The sequence below is a fragment of the Hylobates moloch genome, unplaced genomic scaffold (genome assembly GCF_009828535.3).
Source record: "Hylobates moloch isolate HMO894 unplaced genomic scaffold, HMol_V3 SCAFFOLD_55, whole genome shotgun sequence".
Lineage (NCBI taxonomy): Eukaryota > Metazoa > Chordata > Mammalia > Primates > Hylobatidae > Hylobates > Hylobates moloch.
This window is the reverse complement of record NW_026652330.1, coordinates 231,138-249,155: the sequence shown is the minus strand read 5'-3', so window position 1 is coordinate 249,155 and position 18,018 is coordinate 231,138. Positions and strand designations below refer to the sequence as shown.

Genomic DNA, 18,018 nt, shown 5'->3' with positions numbered 1-18,018 from the left:
AGCCCAGGCAGTTGAGGCTATAGTGAGCCATGATGGCACTACTGCACTCCAGCCTGGGCGACAGAGACCCTGTCTAAGAAAAAAAAAATGACTTTGTTTGCTCTTTTGATTGACTGAAAGTTGGACATACAAGTGACTTACATTAAATGATATTAAGGTGCCAAACTTCTTTGGCATAAGGGAGAAAAAGGCATCCAAAGGTTTAAGCAGATGGGAAATCTGGAGTGGGTTTATAGTTACTCTTCATAACCATGGGAATCCAAAAGATACTCCCCTCACCAAGGCTTTACCAAATAACACTGGTGAAAAAGCACCAAATTACTTGAAATGCTATATAATGCTAACCTATTGAGGATAATGGTGGAGGTGCCAACATTGAAATGGCTCCCTGATTTTAATGGGGATGAAGGTACTACACAGTGTCAGAGGTCAAGTGGCAGTGCTTAACTTTCAGATACAAGGTATTATTAATGTTAGTAGGAAATTGGGCCAGAGATACAATCAAAGGGTTTGACCTATAGCTATCTTGTCATAGTTAATTGATGACAATGACTGTAGGACTAAAATATACAGACAGCCAATTAAAGTCTTACTTGAAATGTATTTTCAAACAAAGAAGTAAGTAAATAAATAAATAGAACCCCTTAGGTCTGGTGAACAAAGGCCCAATTTAAATGACAAGAATGGAAAGCAATGGCCTCTTCTTGTTCAATCCCTAGGCCTGAGTCAGCTCACAGATCCAGAGTCCTTTGAATGATGGGAATGCTAGGTTTTCTTCAGGAAAAACCCTGTGATACCGACACAAGTATGTGATCTTCTTCCAAACATTCCCCAAAGAGGACCTGTAGTCTCTTATCAAGGGGACTGGGCATTGGAGAAAGGGAATTATATAGACTTTTGGGGAACGGCAGTATAGTGATTCTGAGTAAACACTAATAGCTCGGAACCCAAAACACCATTGAATTTCACAATTCAGGGTGTGGACCTTAAGGAAATGAGGTGAAAAATGGAGTTTAAAATCACAGTGTATCTTAGGACACGTCCACAGTGATTCAATGGCTACATGTATGTTTCTGAATCTCCTCAGTGGTTATTTCCCTAATTCTTGAATGTATAGTCAGAATAGATAATCTGGGATAGCAGACTCTCCATACTGGCTTTCAACCTGAGGAGTGAGGGCTATTGATGGAAGAAAAGGCCAAGTGCTTGGAGTTGCCTCTTTAGATTCTGGAATCAACATATACCACATTTGTTCCTTCAGCTCATTTAATTTAATTTTTTAAGAGACAGAATCTCACTCTCAAATGCCTTTCTAAAATTAACAAACCACTCTTTGCTGGCATTATTATTTTTTAGAGCTTGGGTCTTGCTCTGTTGCCCATGCTGGAGTGCAGTGGTGCAGTCACAGCTCAGTGCAGCCTCAAATTCCTAGGCTCAAGTGATCCTCCCGCCTCAGCCTCCCAAGTAGCTAGGACTACAGGCAGGTACCACCCAGCTAATTAAAAAAAAAATTGGAGAGACAGGGTCTTACTATGTTGCTCAGGCTGGTCTCGAACTTCTGGCCTCAAGCAATCCTCCCACCTCAGCCTCCTAAAGTCCTAGAATTACAGGTGTGAGCCACTATGCGTGTCCCTTCAACCCATTTATTAAGTGAGGGCTACAGGTTTTTAGTGGTGTCCAAAGCAAGACATTTTTCTTGCTTCCAAGTTTTGGCAGTTATGAATAAAGCTGCTATAAACATCTGTATGCAGAGTTTTGGGTAGGCATAACTTTTTCAACTCCATTGGATAAATACCAAGGAGCATGGTTGCTGGATTATATGGTAAGAGTACATTTAGTTTTGTGAAAACCAGCAAACTGACTTCCAAAGTGACAGTGCCATTCTGCATTCCCACCAGCAATAAATGATTGCAGGCTGGGCGCGGTGGCTCACGCCTGTAATCCCAGCACTTTGGGAGGCCGAGGCGGGTGGATCACGAGGTCAGGAGATCGAGACCATCGTGGCTAACACGGTGAAACCCCGTCTCTACTAAAAATACAAAAAAAATTAGCCGGGCGTGGTGGCGGGCGCCTGTAGTCCCAGCTACTCGGAGAGGCTGAGGCAGGAGAATGGCGTGAACCCGGGAGGCGGAGCTTGCAGTGAGCCGAGATTGCTCCACTGCACTCCAGCCTGGGCGACAGAGCCAGACTCCGTCTCAAAAAAAAAAAAAAAAAGATTGCAAAGATATTGCTTCATATGCTTGCCAGCATTTGGTGTTGTCAGTGCTCTGGATTTTGGTTCATTCTAATAGGTATGTAGTAATATCTCATTGTTGTTTTAATTTGCATTTCCCTGATGACATATGATGTGGAAGTTTCCCGTATTTCCAGTTTACTGATAGCATTTATAATGAATGGATGTTGGATTTTGTCAAATCCTTTTTGTGCATTTGCCACTGTTTGAATGATGGTGTTCTCTCCAAAATTCCTATTGAAACATAATTCCCAACGCAACAATATTAAGAGATATGGCCTTTGGGAGGTGATTAAGTCATGAGGGCTCTGTCCTCATGAATGGAATTAGCATCCTTATAAAAGGGCTCCCAGTTGAAGGGAGCACCCTCTTATCCTTTTATCCTTTCCACTATGTGAAGACACAGAGTTCCTCCCCTCTAGAGGGTGCAGCAACAAAGTGCCATTGGAAGCAGACAGCAGACATCATCAGACACCAATACTGCTGGCATCCTGATCTTAGACTTCCCAACCTCTAGGACTGTAAGAAATAAATTTCTGTTGTTTATAAATTACCCACCCTCAGGTATTTTGTTATAGCAGCATAAACAGACTAAGATAGCATCAATAGATAGAATCATGTGATTTTCCTTGTTAGCTTGTTGATGTGATGAATTACATAATTTATTTTCAAATGTTGAACCAGTTTTGCATACGTGAGATAAATCACTTGATCATGGTGCATAATTCTTTGTATACATTGTTGGATTTGGTTTGCTAATATTTTGTTGAGGATTTTTATAACTATGTGAGAGATACTGGTCTGTACTTTTCTTGTAATGTCTTGGGTTTTGGTATGAAGGGAATTCCAGCCTCATAGAATTAATTAGGGAGTATTCCCTCCGCTTCCATCTCCTAAAGAGACTATAGAGAATTGATATAATTTTTTCTTAAATGTTTGGTAGAAATCACCAGTGAAACCATCTGGGCCTGGTGCTTTCTGTTTTAGAAGGTTAGTATATGGATTCAATTTCTTTAATAGACATAGTTCTATTCAATTGTCTGTTTCTTCTTGTGTGAATTTTGGCAGACTATATCAAGGAATCGGTCCATTTTATTTAGGTTATCACATTTGTGGGCATAAAGTTGTTCATAATATGTATTGATGATTGCTCTAATGTTCGTGGCATCTGTAGTAATGTTCCCTCTTTCATTTCTGTTATTTGTAATTTGTAACTCATGTCCTCTCTTCCTCTTTTTTTTTGTTGTTAGGCTGGCTAGAGGCCTATCAATTTTATTAATCTTTTCAAAGAACCAGTTTTTAGTTTTGTTGTTCTATTGAATTCCCATTTAAATTTCATTGATTTCTTAAAATTTTTTTTTTACACAAACATCACCATGTTAGATAATTTCATTGATTTCTCCTCTAATTTTTATTATTTCTTTTTTTCTCTGCTTACTTTGGATTTAATTTGCTCTTCTTTTTGTAATTTTCTAAGGCCAAAGCTTAGATAATTGATTTTAGATCTTTTCTTTTTCTCTTCTGTATATTTTCAAATACCCTGTCTTGAGCTCACTGATTCTTCTACTTTATCCATTCTGCTGTCAAGAGCCTTTAGTCCATTTTTCAGTTCAGCAAATGCATTTCTCACAGTTCTAGGATTTCTGTTTGATTTTTTAAAATTTCAATATATTTGTTGAATTTATCTGATGAATTTCTGAATTTCTTTTCTGTGTTATCTTGGAATTCACTGAATTTCCTTAAAACTGCCATTTTGAATTCTTGATCCAAAACCTCACACATCACCATCTTGTTAGGGCTGGTCACTGTCTCCTTGCTTTGTCTGTTTGGGGAGGTCATGGTTTCCTGTTTGCTGTTGTTCCTTTGGGCTTACATCTTTGTCTTCACATTGAAGGATTAGTTACTTATTCCAGTCTTTGCTGACTGGCTTCTTTTTATCTTTCTAGGGTGTGTCTGCTTACAGGTTCTTTGCAGTTCATCTGTTGAATCCCCTTTACTCTAGGTCACTGCCTCCTTTTCAGGACTAGATGGGTGCCTTAAACCAAGGTTTGCCTCAGTTCTCCAAAACATTTGGAGTGCTCATCCTGGATTGTGGTTGGGGGTGTCCCAAAATGGGATGCCCTGGCTATGTGGGAAGGCTAGCTAGGGGTTCATGCCCAGAAGACTCATGGACTGTGCCTCATACAGCACGGTGGTGCAGAACAGCCACTCTGATTTTGCATCTCCTTTGGCTGAGATGAACAGCATGATTTTGTGGGCTGGGATTGTTAGTCCCAATCTCCTCTTTGTTTCAAGCCGCCTTCAGGGGTTTTTCTCCCTTCAGACACTCACATTGCTTCCTGTCTTTCTTCTCTTCTAATATATGCATTCAATGCTATAAATGTCCTTCAAAGAACCACTTTCCAACAAATTTTGATAAGTTGTATTTGCACTTTCATTTAGTTCAAAATATTTTGAAATTTCTCTGGCGATTTCTTCTTTGACTTTTGTGTTTACAAGTCTGTTGTTTAATCTCCAAGTATTTGGGAATTTTCCAGCTATCTTTCTGTTACTGATTTCTAGTTTAATTCCATTAGGGTCTGTATTAGTCCGTTCTCACACAACTATAAGGAAGTACCTGAGACTGGGTAATTTATGAAGAAAAGAGATTTAATTGACTTGCAGTTCCACAAGCTATACAGGAAGTATGGCTGGGAGGCCTCAGGAAACTTACAATCACAGCAGAAGGTGAAGGGGAAGCAAGACATGTCTTACCATGGTGAGTGGGGGAGAGAGAGAGAGAGAAAAAGGGAGGCAGAGAGAGAGTGAGAGTGAGAGAGAGAGAGAGAGCACAGGGGGAAGTGTTATACACTTTCAAACAACCAGATCTTGTGAGAACTCTATCATGAGACAGCACTAGGGGGATGGTGCTAAACCATCAGAAACTACCCCGATGATCCAATCACCTCCCACAAGGCCCCTCCTCCAACACCTGGGATCACAAGTCAACATGAGATTTGGGTGGGGACACAGAGCCAAACCATATCAGGGTCTGAGAGCATACATTGCATGATTTCTATTCTTTCATGTTTGTTAATGTGTGTTTTATGGCCCAGAATGTGGTCTATCTTGATTAATGTTCCATGAGAGCTTGAGAAGAATGTGTAATCTGCTATTGTTGGGTGAAGTAGTCTATAGATGTCCACTATATCTGCTGGTTTATGGTGGTGTGGAGTTCAACTATGTCCTCACTGATTTTCTGCCTGCTGGATCTGTCCATTGCTGATAGAGGTGTATTAAAATCTGCAATGATAACAGTGAATTTCACCTACTCCTCCTTGCAGTTGTATCAATTTTTGCCTCACATATTTTGACATTCTTTTGTTAGGCACATACATATTAAAGATTGTTTTGTCTTCTTGGAGAATTGACCTTTTTAATCATTAAATAATGTTCCTCTTTATCCTGGTTATGTTCCTGATATGATTTGACTCTGTGTCCCCACCCAAATCTCATGTTGAATTGTGATCCCGAGTGTTGAAGGTGGGGCCTGGTGGAAGGTGATTGGATCATGGGGGTGGTTTCTAATGGTTTAGCTCCATGCCCCTAGTGCTGTCTGGTGATAGAGTTCTCACAAGATCCAGTTGTTTGAAAGTGTTTAGCACCTCCTGCCTCACTCTCTCTTCCTCCTCCAGCCATGTAAGATGTGCCTTGCTTCCCCTTTACCTTCTGCCATAATTGTAAGTATCCTGAAGCCTCCCCAGCCATGTAGAATGGTGAATCAATTAAACCTCTTTTCTTTATAGATTACCCAGTCGCAGGTATGTCTTTATAGCAGCATGAGAACAGACTAATGCACTTCCCTTACTCTGAATTATGTGCTGTCTGAAATTAATTTAGCTATTCTCACTTTCTTTTGATTACTGTTAGCATGTTACATCCTTCTCCATCCACTTACTTTTTTTTTTATAGTTGTTTGAAGATGTGTTATTTCTTCTTTTTTTTAATACATGATTTTATTTTTCCATGATTACAAACACAACTAAATATCAAATGCACAAAGTAAGAATTATACAGGGAAAAAAAAAATCAGATACGTTCATATATATATCACCTTTTCAAGGCTATTTCCATCCAGAATAACCTTGGTTTGCCAGGGCCAATAGAAAGAAGTCACAAAATCGCCTTTTTTTGTGTGTTTGCTTTCTTCTATAATTCCAATACCTCCACCATCAATGACTTGAGATAGCTGCCAAGGTTAGTTATATAATCAGTGCCAGGGTCTTCATTCATTCTACAATGAAGGCTGTCACCTCACACTTGGAAGGTTGCACAGCGGTCAGGCAGAGACGCTCCTCACGTCGCAGACGGGGTGGCCGGGCAGAGGCGCTCCTCACTTCCCAGATGGGGCGGCCGGGCAGAGGAGCTCCTCATATCCCAGACGATGGGCGGCCAGGCAGAGACACTCCTCACTTCCTAGACGGGGTGGAGGCTGGGCAGAGGCTATAATCTTAGCACTTTGGGAGGCCAAGGCAGGCGGCTGGGAGGTGGAGGTTGTAGTGAGCCGAGATCATGCCACTACACTCCAGTCTGGGCAACTTTGAGCATTGAGTGAGCGAGACTCCATCTGTAATCCCAGCACTTTGGGAGGCCGAGGCGGGCGGATCACTGGAGGTCAGGAGTTGGAGACCAGCCTGGCCAACACGGCAAAACCCCGTCTCCACCAAAAATACAAAAACCAGCCAGGTGTGGTGGTGTGTGCCTGCAATCCCAGGTATTCGGCAGGCCAAGGCAGAAAAATCACTGGAGCCTGAGGCAGGGAGGTCACAGTGAGCCGAGATTATGCCGCTGCACTCCAGCCTGGGCAACAGAGGGAGACTGTCAAAAGGAAAGAGAGAAAGAGAGAGAGAGAGAGAGAGAGAGAGAGAGAAAGAGAGAGAGAGAGAGAGAAAGAGAGAGAGAGAAAGAAAGAGAGAAAGAGAAAGAAAGGAGAAAGAAAGAAAAGAAAGAAAGAAAAGGAAGGAAGGAAGGAAGCCCATTTACTTTTAATTTACATGTGTCTTTATATTTAAAGTGGGCTTCTTGTAGACAACATACAGTTGGGTTTTGTTCAACTTTGACCAATTTGGACGTTCTCTTTTAATTGGTGCATTTAAATCATTGATGTCTAAAGTGATTATTAATATAATTGGATTGATATCTACCATATTTATTACTGTTTTCTATTAGTTGTTCTTTGTTGCTATTTTTGTCTTCCATGCTTTTTATGCCTTTTGTCATTTTAATTGAGCATTTTATATGATTCCATTGTCTCTCCTTTCTTAGGGTATCAGTTGTACTTCTTTCTATTTTTTCTAGTGGCCCTAGAGTTTATAATATACAACTAACCCAAGTCCACTTTCAAATAACACTATACCACTTCACAGGTAGTGTGAGTACCTTATAATAAGAAGATAATCCTAATTCTTCCTTCTTGTCCCTTATATCATTGTTGTCATTAATTTCACTTACACATAAGCATATCTAAGTGTATGTATGTGTGTGTATATATATTTATACACACAGTTATATATGACACACATAATCAAATACATTGTTGCTATTATGCTGAACAACTTATCTCTTAGATCAACTAAAATTTAAAAATGAAAGTTTTTACTTTACCTTCACTAATTTCTTCTCCAATGTTTTTCCTTCCTTATGTAGATCCTGGTTTCTGATCTATATTTTGTTTCCCTTCATTCCAAAGAACTTCTTTTAACATTTCTTGCAAGGTAACAGATTCCCTTAATTTTTTTTGTCTGAGAAAGTATTTCTCCTTCACTTAGAAACAATTTTTGTTGTTGTTGTTGAGACAGAGTCTCACTACGTTGCCCAGGTTGGTCTCAAACTACTGGTCTCAAGCAATCCTCCCGTCTTGGCCGCCCAAAGTACTGGGATTACAGGTGTGAGCCACCACATCTGGCCCTCACCTTTACTTTTTTTTTTTGAGACAGGGTCTCACTCTGTCACCCTGGCTGAAGTGCAGTGGCATGACCAAATTGGACATTCTCTTTTAATTGCTGCATTTAAACCATTGATGTCTAAAGTGATTATTAATATAATTTGATTTATATCTACCATATTTATTACTGTTTTCTATTAGTTGTTCTTGTTCTTTGTTGTTACTTTTGTCTTCCATGCTTTTTCTGCCTTTTGTAATTTTAATAGAGCATTTTATGTAATTCCATTGTCCCTCCTTTCTTACTGTATCAGCTCATTGCAGCCTCAACCTCCTGGGCTCAAAAAATCCTTCCACCTCAACCCACTCCCAGTCTCCCACCCCCACCCCCACCCCCAGTAGCTGGAATTAGAGATGCATGCCACCACACCCAGCTAATATATATATTTTTTGTAGAGATAAGGTTATCACTATGCTGCCCAGACTGATCTTGAACTCCTTGGCTCAAGAGATCCTCCTGCCTCGGCCTCCCAAAGTGCTGGGATTACAGGTATGAGCCACCATGCCCAGCTTCCCTCACCTTTGAAGGATAATTTTGCAAGGTACAGAATTCTAGGTTGGTAACTTTTTCTCTCAATACTTTACTATTTATGTATTTATTTATTTCACAGGCCAGAATGCAGTGGCGCAATCATGGTTACTGCAGCCTTGAACTCCTGGGCTGAAGCGATCCTCCCACCTCAGCCTCCCAAGTAGCTGGGACTGCAGGTGGTGCTCCACCACACCTGGCTAAGGTTTTTTTTTGTTTTTTTCCGTTTTTTGTAGAGATTGGAGTCTCGCTATGTTGCTCAGGCTGGTCTTGAACTCCTGGCCTTAAGTGATCCTCCCGCCTCAGCCTCCCAAAGTGCTGGAATTACAGGTGTGAGCCACTGTGCCTGGCCATTTTTTTTTTTTAAGGTAGATTCTTGCTTTGTCCCCTAGGCTGGAATGCAGTGGCATGATCACAACTCACTGCCGCCTAGACCTCCTGGGCTCACGCGATCCTCCTCCCTCAGCCTCCTGAAGTGGTATAGTGTTATTTGAAAGTGGACTTGGGTTAGTTGTATATTATAAACTCTAGGGCCACTCAGCTGGGACCACAGGTGTGCACCACCATACCCAGCTAATTAAAAAACTTTGTTTTTGTAGGGATGGGGTTTCACCGTGTTGCCCAGGCTGATCTCAAGTGATCTTTCTGCCTTGGCTTCTCAAAGTGCTGGGATTACAGGTGTGAACCACTGTGCCCGGCCTCAACACTTTAAATATTTCACTCCACTCTTCTCTTGCTTGCATGGTTTCTGAAGAAAAGCTGGAAGTAATTCTTATCTTTGTTCCTCTCTGAGTAAGATTGTTTATTTTTTCCTCTTTCAGGATTTTTCTTTCTCTTTGATTTTCTGTCATTTGAAAATTTTATGCCTAGATGTAGTCTTTTGGGCATTTATCCTGCTTGATGTTCTCTGAACTCCTGGATCTCTGGTTTGGTGTCTGTCATTAATCTCAGGAAATTCTCAATCATGATTATTATTTCAAATATGTCTTCTGTTCCTTTCTCTATTTCTTCTCCTTTGGTTATTTCCCATATGTATCTATACATATCTATCATACCCCTTACATTTATCCCACAGATCTTAGATATTCTGTTGTTTTTGTTTGTTTTTTTTAGTATTTTTTTGTTTGCTTTTCAGTTTTACAGATTTCTATTCAGATGTCCTCAAGGACAGAGGCCCTTTCCTCAGTTGTATGCAGTCTATTAATAAGCCCATCAAGGTATTCATTTCTGTTATAGTGTTTTTGATCTTGACTTAAAAATCAAAAACACTGTAACGGAATTTCTATGTGGTTCTTTCTTAGGATTCCCCTCTCTCTGCTTGCATTGCCCATCTCTTCTTGCATGTGGTCTAGTTTATTCGTTAGAGCCCTTAGCACATTAATCATAGTTATTTTAAATTTCTGGTCTGATAATTTCAATATTCCTGCTGTGTCTGAGCCTGGTTCTAATGCTTGCTCTGTCTGTTCAAACTGTTTTGTTTGTTTGTTTGTTTGTTTTCCTTTTAGTGTGTCTTGTAATTTTTTCTTGATAGCGAAACATGATGCATTGGGTAGAGGAAACTGCTGTTAAGTGGGCTGTTAGTGATGTGGTAGTGAAGTGTTGGGGTGGATGGATGGCATTCTATAGCTCTATGTTTAGGTACAGTCTTTTAGTAAGCCTGTGCCCCTGGACTGTGAGCTTCACACGTGCTTGTTTTTTTTTCTCCACCCACCTCCCTTTTGTGGGACAAGATGGCTAGATTTGGCTGGAGTTGGATATTTCTATTCCGCTAGGTCTGTTAGCCTCTGACAAAACCCTAGCAGCTTAGGCTCTGGTTAAATAGTTTCTCCTGCCGGCAGACCCTGTTAGGAAGTTTCAAATGTTCCCCTTTTCTCCCCCTGTTGGAAGCAAAAGGGGATTTTTCTCAGATAGTCACTATAAGAACCTGGTATGCTACAGGAGGTAAAACTCACAAATGTCTCTAAGTCCCCTATTGACTGGGTCCCTCTGGAGTTTCTCTCTCTCAGACTTGATACGCTGAGCCTCCAGCAATTCATCATTTACAGTTCAGGTTTCCATACCTGGGCACTGGTCCTCATGAAGGTTTTGCTCCAGTAAGTTGTGATTGTCTATATTTGTCTATAGGTATCTCTAATTTTCGGGGTAGCAGTTTGGACTGTGACCTCTCTTCTCTGAAGCATCTAGGGAAATGTGTTGATTTTTCAGTTTGTTTGGCATTTCACTTGTTATCAGGATACAGTGACAACTTCCAGGCTTCTTACATGCTGGATCTGAACCTAGAAGTCTGTTTCACATGTTTTTGCATTCGCACCAGAGGCGTCTCTCAATAATCAGATGGAACAAATAATGCTTTCTGTACGTGTCATTTAGCCTCTTTCTAGCACCAATTTGCCTGCTTAGTGGGCTCATGGACAAGGTGCATGATAGCAGGAATATATATTTTTCAGGGAGTCACTGAGGCTAATCCACTTAATTTGCCAAACGCCAAGATCCCAATATAAATGCTGAGCAAGTAATATGGCACCATCTCCTGGGAGAACCAGCAAGCAACCTGGTAGCAGGTTCATTACCTTTCTATCATCAGTATCGTGGATAGAATGACAATTTGCTCTCAGTGGACTAGACACATTATAGATATGGATTTGCTTTTTCTTTTGTTTTTCTTTTCCTTTTTTTCTCTTTTTGAGACAGAGTCTTGCTCTGTCGCCGCTGGAATGCAGTGGCGCAATCTCAACTCACTGCAACCTTCGCCTCCTGGGCTCAAGTGATTCTCCTGCCTCAGCCTCCTGAGTAGCTGGAATTACAGGCATGCGCCACCACACCCGGCTAATTTTTGTATTTTTAGTAGAGAGGGGATTTCGCCATGTTGGCCAGCTGGTCTCGAATTCCTGACCTCAAGTGATCTGCCCGCCCTGGGCTTCCAAAGTGCTGGGATGGCAGGCGTGAGCCACCACGCCCGGCCTGGATTTGCTTTTTCTGTCCATAATGCTTTTGCCAGGACCACCATCTGTGGACTTACCAAATTCCTTATTTCTCGTCATGATATATAACTCGGATCTAGACTTGTAGTAATTAAAAAAAACCCAAAATATTGCTTCTGACTAAGAAAATCATTTTATAGTAAGAAAAGTGAAACAAAGGCTCATATAATCATATGATTCATTGGTTCTACTGTATATCCTATCATGCAGAAAAACCAATCTGAAAAAAAAAGACAGTGAAATTACCTATGGAAGACTTAGCTATGATGCTGGCCAGGTGACAACACTTCATAGGTTTGAGGTGCTGTCTTACAAGATGATGTATAAACTTTTAACTGTGATTGATATATGATATTATTTCTCCCCTAGCCAGAATACATGAAAAGGGACCAAGAGATGAAATTGGGAGTGGCTTCTTATGCCAATACCCATTAGCAAAATGCGTGCTATTGTATTACTGGTAGTTAACTTTATAATTTTTTGTTTTAATTTTTAAATTTTTCATTTCTTTTTTATTTATTCAGAGCAGAAGACCATGATGTTTTAATTTAAGAAATGAGGTCTTGCTATGTTGCCCAGGCTGGAATACAGGGGCTATTCACAGATGCAATCATAGCATACCAAGCCTTGAACTTCTGGCCACAAGCAAACCTTCTGCCTCAGGCTTCTAAGAAGCTAGTACTATAGGCACTTGCTTAATTATAAGTTCCTGGCTTCTAATTAAGCTTTTTCTTTTTTCACTTGAGGTCTCACTCTGTCACCCAGGCTGCAGTGCAGTGACACAAACATAGCTCACTGAAGCTTTGACCTCCTGGGCTCAAGCAATCCTCCCACCTCAGCCTCCCAAGCAGCTAGAGCTGCAGGTGCACACCATCAGGTCCAGCTAATTAAAACAAATTTTTTTTGGTAGAGACAGGGTATTGCTATGTTGCCTAGGCTGGTCTCGAACTCCTGAGCTCAAGCAGTCCTCCCACCTCAGCCTCCTAAATCGTTGAGATTACAGTCGTGAGCCACCACACCTGGCCTATAATTAAGTTTTAATGTTATAGTATATCCACGCATGTGGATTGAGACTGAAGTAAAATGAACATCATCCCAAAATAATCATAGATACTGATTGGACTTCGAGTATTCTTTATTTTTATGGAGACAGTGTGTCTTTATTTATATGAATTATAGTGCATCATATTAAGTGGAAGCATGATATTCTTCTTATAGTTTAGAAGTTAAGCCACAAGTTAAAAGCATTTGTATGGATGCTGAGTGTCCAAAGTGGACTGTGCTAGAACTCAGCATGACCCCACTCTTCTAAACTTTCCCCTGAGCCATGAGCTTGGAAGCCTGAAAACTGCATTTTCCAGACTCCCCTGCTAGCAGGGATCAAGTGTAGTTTCTGCAGATGAGAGGAACTTGCACACAATTTGGAAAGCATAAGGGAAGGAAAAGTAATTTTTCTTGAGTTACTGTGGTATAATACATATATATTTTGATCTTTGTCCTATTTCCTGGCACACTGCTCCTAAAACTCTTGGAATCTCTGAAGTGGTAAGTGTCTTTTTGTAAACTAATGAGAACACTGATGGCAGAGGGGTGGGGAGACTCCTGGGTAGCCTCAGGATGTGGGCAGGTTGCCAGGGGTACCACTATATGATTAGAGGGTTGGAACTTTCAGCCTCACCCAGACTTCCCAGGAAGGGAGAGGGACTAAAAGTTGAGTTAATCACTAACAGTTAATGATTTAACCAATCATGCCTACATAATGAAGCCTTCATAAACCCCCAAAAGGACAGGGTTTAGGGAGCTTATAGGTTGCTGAATATGTGGAGGTCCTGGGAGGGTGGTGTGATCAGAGGTCATGGAAGCTCCACATCCCTTTCCACATGCCTTGCCCTATGCATCTCTTCCATCTGGCTGTTCCTGAGTTGTATCCTTTCACAATCAGCCAGTAATCTAGTAAGCAAACTGTTTTCCTGAATTCTGTGAGCCATCCTAGCAAAAGATCAAACCCAAGGAGAGGGCTGTGGGGACCTCTGATTTATAGCTGGTTGGTTAGAAGCATAAGCAAGAACCTTGACTTGCAATTGGCATCTCGAATGGGGGCAGTATTGTGGGACTGAGACCTTAACTCATGGGATCTGATGCTATCTTCAGGTAGATAGTGTCAGATTGACTTACATTTTTGTACATCCAGTTGGTGTCCACAAAGAATTGGAGAATTGCTTAGTATAGGGAAAAACTCACATAACTGGTGTCAGAAGTTGTATCTGGCCATTTTTGCATTGCTATAAAGGAATACCTGAGACTCGGTAATTTATAGAGAAAAGAAGTTTAATTGGCTCACGGTTCTGCAGGCTATACAGAAAGCATGGTGCCAGCATCTTCTCAGCTTCTGGTGAGGGCCTCAGGAAGCTCACAATCATGATGGTAGGTGAAGTGGGAGCAGACATGTCATATGGTGAGAGGAGCAAGAGAATGGGGAGAGGTGTCACATGCTTTATTTATATTTTAAATTTTATTTATTTATTTTTTGAGACAGGGTCTGGCTCTGTTGTCCAGGCTAGAGTGCAATGGTGTGATTTCAGCTCACTGCAAATTCTGCCTCCCAGGTTCAAGCCATCTTCCCCACCTCAGCCTCCTGAATAGCTGAGACTACAGGTGCATGCCACCACACCCAACTAATTTTTGTATTTTTTTGTACAGATGGATTTCTCCATGTTGCCAAGGCTGGTCTCAAACTCATGAGCTCAAGTTCAAGGTCAAGCTCAAATGCCTTGGCCTCCCACACTGCTGGGATTACAGGCAGGAGCTACCATGCCTGGCTACATACTTTTAAACAACCAGATCTCATGAAGAGCACACTCACTATCATGAGGACAGCACCAAGCCATTCAAGAGGGATGCACTCCAATGACCCAAACATCTTGCCTCAGACCCAACCTCCAACAACGGGGATTACATTTCAAGATGAGATTTGGAGGGGATAAAGAACCAAACTGTATCATTCCACCCATGACCCCTCAAATTGCATGTCTTTCTCACACTACAAGATACAATCATTCCCTACCAATAGTCCCCAAAAGTCTTAACTCATTCCAGCATCAAGTCCAAAGTCCTAAGTCTCTTCTGAGACTTATCTCCTTCCACTTATGAGCCTGTAAAAATCAAAATAAGTCATTTACTCCCAAGATACAGTGGTAGTACAGGCATTGGGTAAACATCACAATTCCAAAAGGGAGAAATTAGCCAAAAGAGTCAATAGGCCCCATGCAAGTCTAAATCTCAGGAGGGCAATCATTAAATCTTAAAGCTCCAAAATACTCTCCCTTGACTCCATGTCCCACATCCAGGGCACAATGGTGCAATGGATAGGCTCCCAAGGCCCTGGGTAGCTCTTCTCCTGTGGCTTTGCAGGCCGCAGCCCCTGTGGCTGATCTCACTGGTTGGAGTTGGGTGTCTGAGGCTTTCCCAGGTACAGGATGCAAGCTGCCTGTAGATCTACCATTCTGGAGTCTGGAGGGCAGTGGCCCACTTCTTATAGCTCCACTAGCCAGTGCCCCAGTGGGGACCCTGTATGACGACCCCAACCCCACATTTCCCCTCAGCATTGCCCTGTTAGAACTTCTCTGTGAGGGCTCTGCCCCTGTGGCAGAGTTCTGCCTGGGCACCAGGCTTTCCCCCACATCATCTGAAATCTATGTGGGAGCTGCCAAACCTCTTTTACTCTTGCATTCTATGTGCCTGCAGGTTTAATACCACATAGAAGCCACCAAGGCTTATGGCTTGCATCCTCTGGACAGGCAGCCTGAGCTATATCTGGGGTCCTCTGAGCCACAGCTGGAGCTGTAGTAGCTGGGATGCAGGGAGCAGTGTCCTGAGGCTGAGCAGGGCAGTGGTACCCAGTGCCTGGCCCCCTAAACCATTCTTTCCTCCTACGTCTGTGGGCCTGTGATGGTAGGGGCTGTCTCCAAGTTCTCTGAGATTGCCTTTGAGGCCTTTTTCCCATTGTCTTGGATATTAGCACTTGGCTCCCATTTAGTCATGCTAGTTTCTCTAGCAAGTAGTTGCTTCATACTCTGCTGGGATTCTTTCTCTGCCACATGGCCAGGCTGCAAATTTGCTGAATTTTTATCCTCTGCTTCCCTTTTGAATATAAGTTCCAACTTTAAGTCATTCCTTTGCTCCCATATCTGATCATAGGTTGTTACAAGGAGTCAGGCCACATCTTGAATCCTTTGCTGCTTAGAAATTTCTTCTGCCAGAGACCCTAAATCACCACTCTTAAGTTCAAACTTCCACAGATCCTTGGTACATGAACACAATGCAGGAGTTCTTTGCTAGGGTGTAACATGAGTGACATTTATTCCAGTTCCCAGTAACTTCCTCATTTCCATCTGAGACCTCACTAGGCTGGACTTCACTGTCCATATTTCTATCAGTATTTTGGTCACAACAATTTAACCAGTCTCTAAGAAGTTACAAACTTTCATCCTCTTTTTTTTTTTAGACAGGGTCTTGCTGTGTCATCTAGGCTGTAGTGTAGTGGCATGATCATGGCTCATTGCAACCCTGATCTCCCAGCTCAAGTGACTTCCTACCTCAGCCTCCTGAGTAGCTGGTACTACAGGTCCATGCCACCATGTCTGGCTAATTTTTTATTTTTTTGTTGAGACAAGGTCTCATTATGTTGCCCAGGCTGGTCTCGAACTCCTGGCCTCAAGCAATCCTCCTACCTCAGCCTCTCAAGCGCTGGGATCACAGTTGTGAGCCACTGCTCCTGCTCCTCCTGTCTTCTTCTGAGCCCTCCAGACTCTTCCAATCTCTGCCTGTTACCCAGTTCCAAAGTTGCTTCCACATTTTCAGGTATCTTTTTTAGCAATGCTCCGCTTCTTGGTACCAATTTTCTGTGTCAAGCGTTCTTGCACTGCTATAAAGAAATACCTGAGACTGGGTAATTTATAAAGAAAAGAAGTTTAATTGGCTTACAGATATGCAGACTATACAGGAAGCATGGTATCAGCATCTGCTCAGCTTCTGGTGAGGGCCTCAGGAAGCTAACAATCATGGCGGTAGGTAAAATGGGAGCAGGCATGTCACACGGTGAGAGTGGGAGCAAGAGAGAGCGGAGAGGTACCGCACACTTTTAAACATCTAGATCTCGCAAAAACTCATTATCGTGAGGACAGCATCAAGCCATTTATGAAGGACCCATCCCCATGACCAAACCACCTCCCGCTAAGCCCCACCTCCAATGATGGGGATTACATTTCAGCATGAGATTTGGAGAGGAGAATCATCCAAACTATATCAGAAGTGAAGTATTGAGAGTGGTACGAGTATAGAAAGAAGAAACAGGTTTGTTTGTCTTTCCCCCCAACAGTTCTCTAGCACTAGCAGATGGATAAAAGGACAGACAACAGATGAGACATTTGTAGGAGCTTCAAGAGAGTTCCTGCAAATTCTCCACTTTGACGCTGCAGGAGGTGGCTTCTCTGTAATTTCTGAACTTCTGGATTTATTGAAAGCTAGCAGCAGTCCTTTTTGACTCTACTCTCCCCTGGTCCTTCCAACTGTTTTGTAAGCTCTTATTCCCTGTGTTAAATCTCTTCTTGTTTTAAATACCTAGAGTAGATTCTACTTTCCTGACTGAACCCTGACTAAACAATTAAGTTTAGTAAAGTGCTAGGCACTCAATAATAATTAGCTGTTACTAATGGGAATAGGAAAACTGAGAAGCATGTCTATTTACTTTCTTACCTCATCATATTTTCTTTTTTCATTTTCCAGTTGTTTAAGTAGGGCCTCTTGTTGCTGAATTCTGGATTGTTGCTGAGAACAGGTCATTTCCAGTAGATTTTCTTTATCTTGTAAGGTTCTCACTTGCCTGTGTAACTCATCTACGTTCTCATATAGAAGTTTCCTGAGGGCAATTAATGTACATTAATTCACACTATGAATTGCAAATGAAATTCAGACCTAAAATTTTTATGGCATCACAAGGGATTTTTTTTTTTTTTTGGTTCATTGAAGTAGGGTATGTGTCTATAAGCTAAAGGGACCAACACAGGGAACCTCTTTTGTGATAGAAGCTTTCCTTAGTTCTCTCACTCACTCATTAAAATGACTCTATGAGGAAAAAGTAGTTGTCCTTATTTCAGAGATGAGGAAGTTGTGGTAGAGAGAACAGTTAAGACAAGGTGGAGGTAGGGCTCGAATCCTGAATCCCATATTCTTTCTTCCTTACTGCTTTACGAGTTGAGCCCTTCATCTTCTGGGTTCAAGGTAATGTTAGTTGCAA

General features: G+C 41.8%; 1 protein-coding gene across 1 annotated transcript in view; it reads right to left on the bottom strand.

Annotated features, from left to right (window-relative positions):
- The window catches only part of LOC116463730 (coiled-coil domain-containing protein 30-like), a 159,528-nt gene that overhangs the window by 50,257 nt on the left and 91,253 nt on the right, over nucleotides 1-18,018 (bottom strand). The window contains 1 exon segment of the mRNA XM_058434825.1: nucleotides 17,478-17,640. Within this exon segment, the coding sequence (XP_058290808.1) occupies nucleotides 17,478-17,640 (163 nt within the window).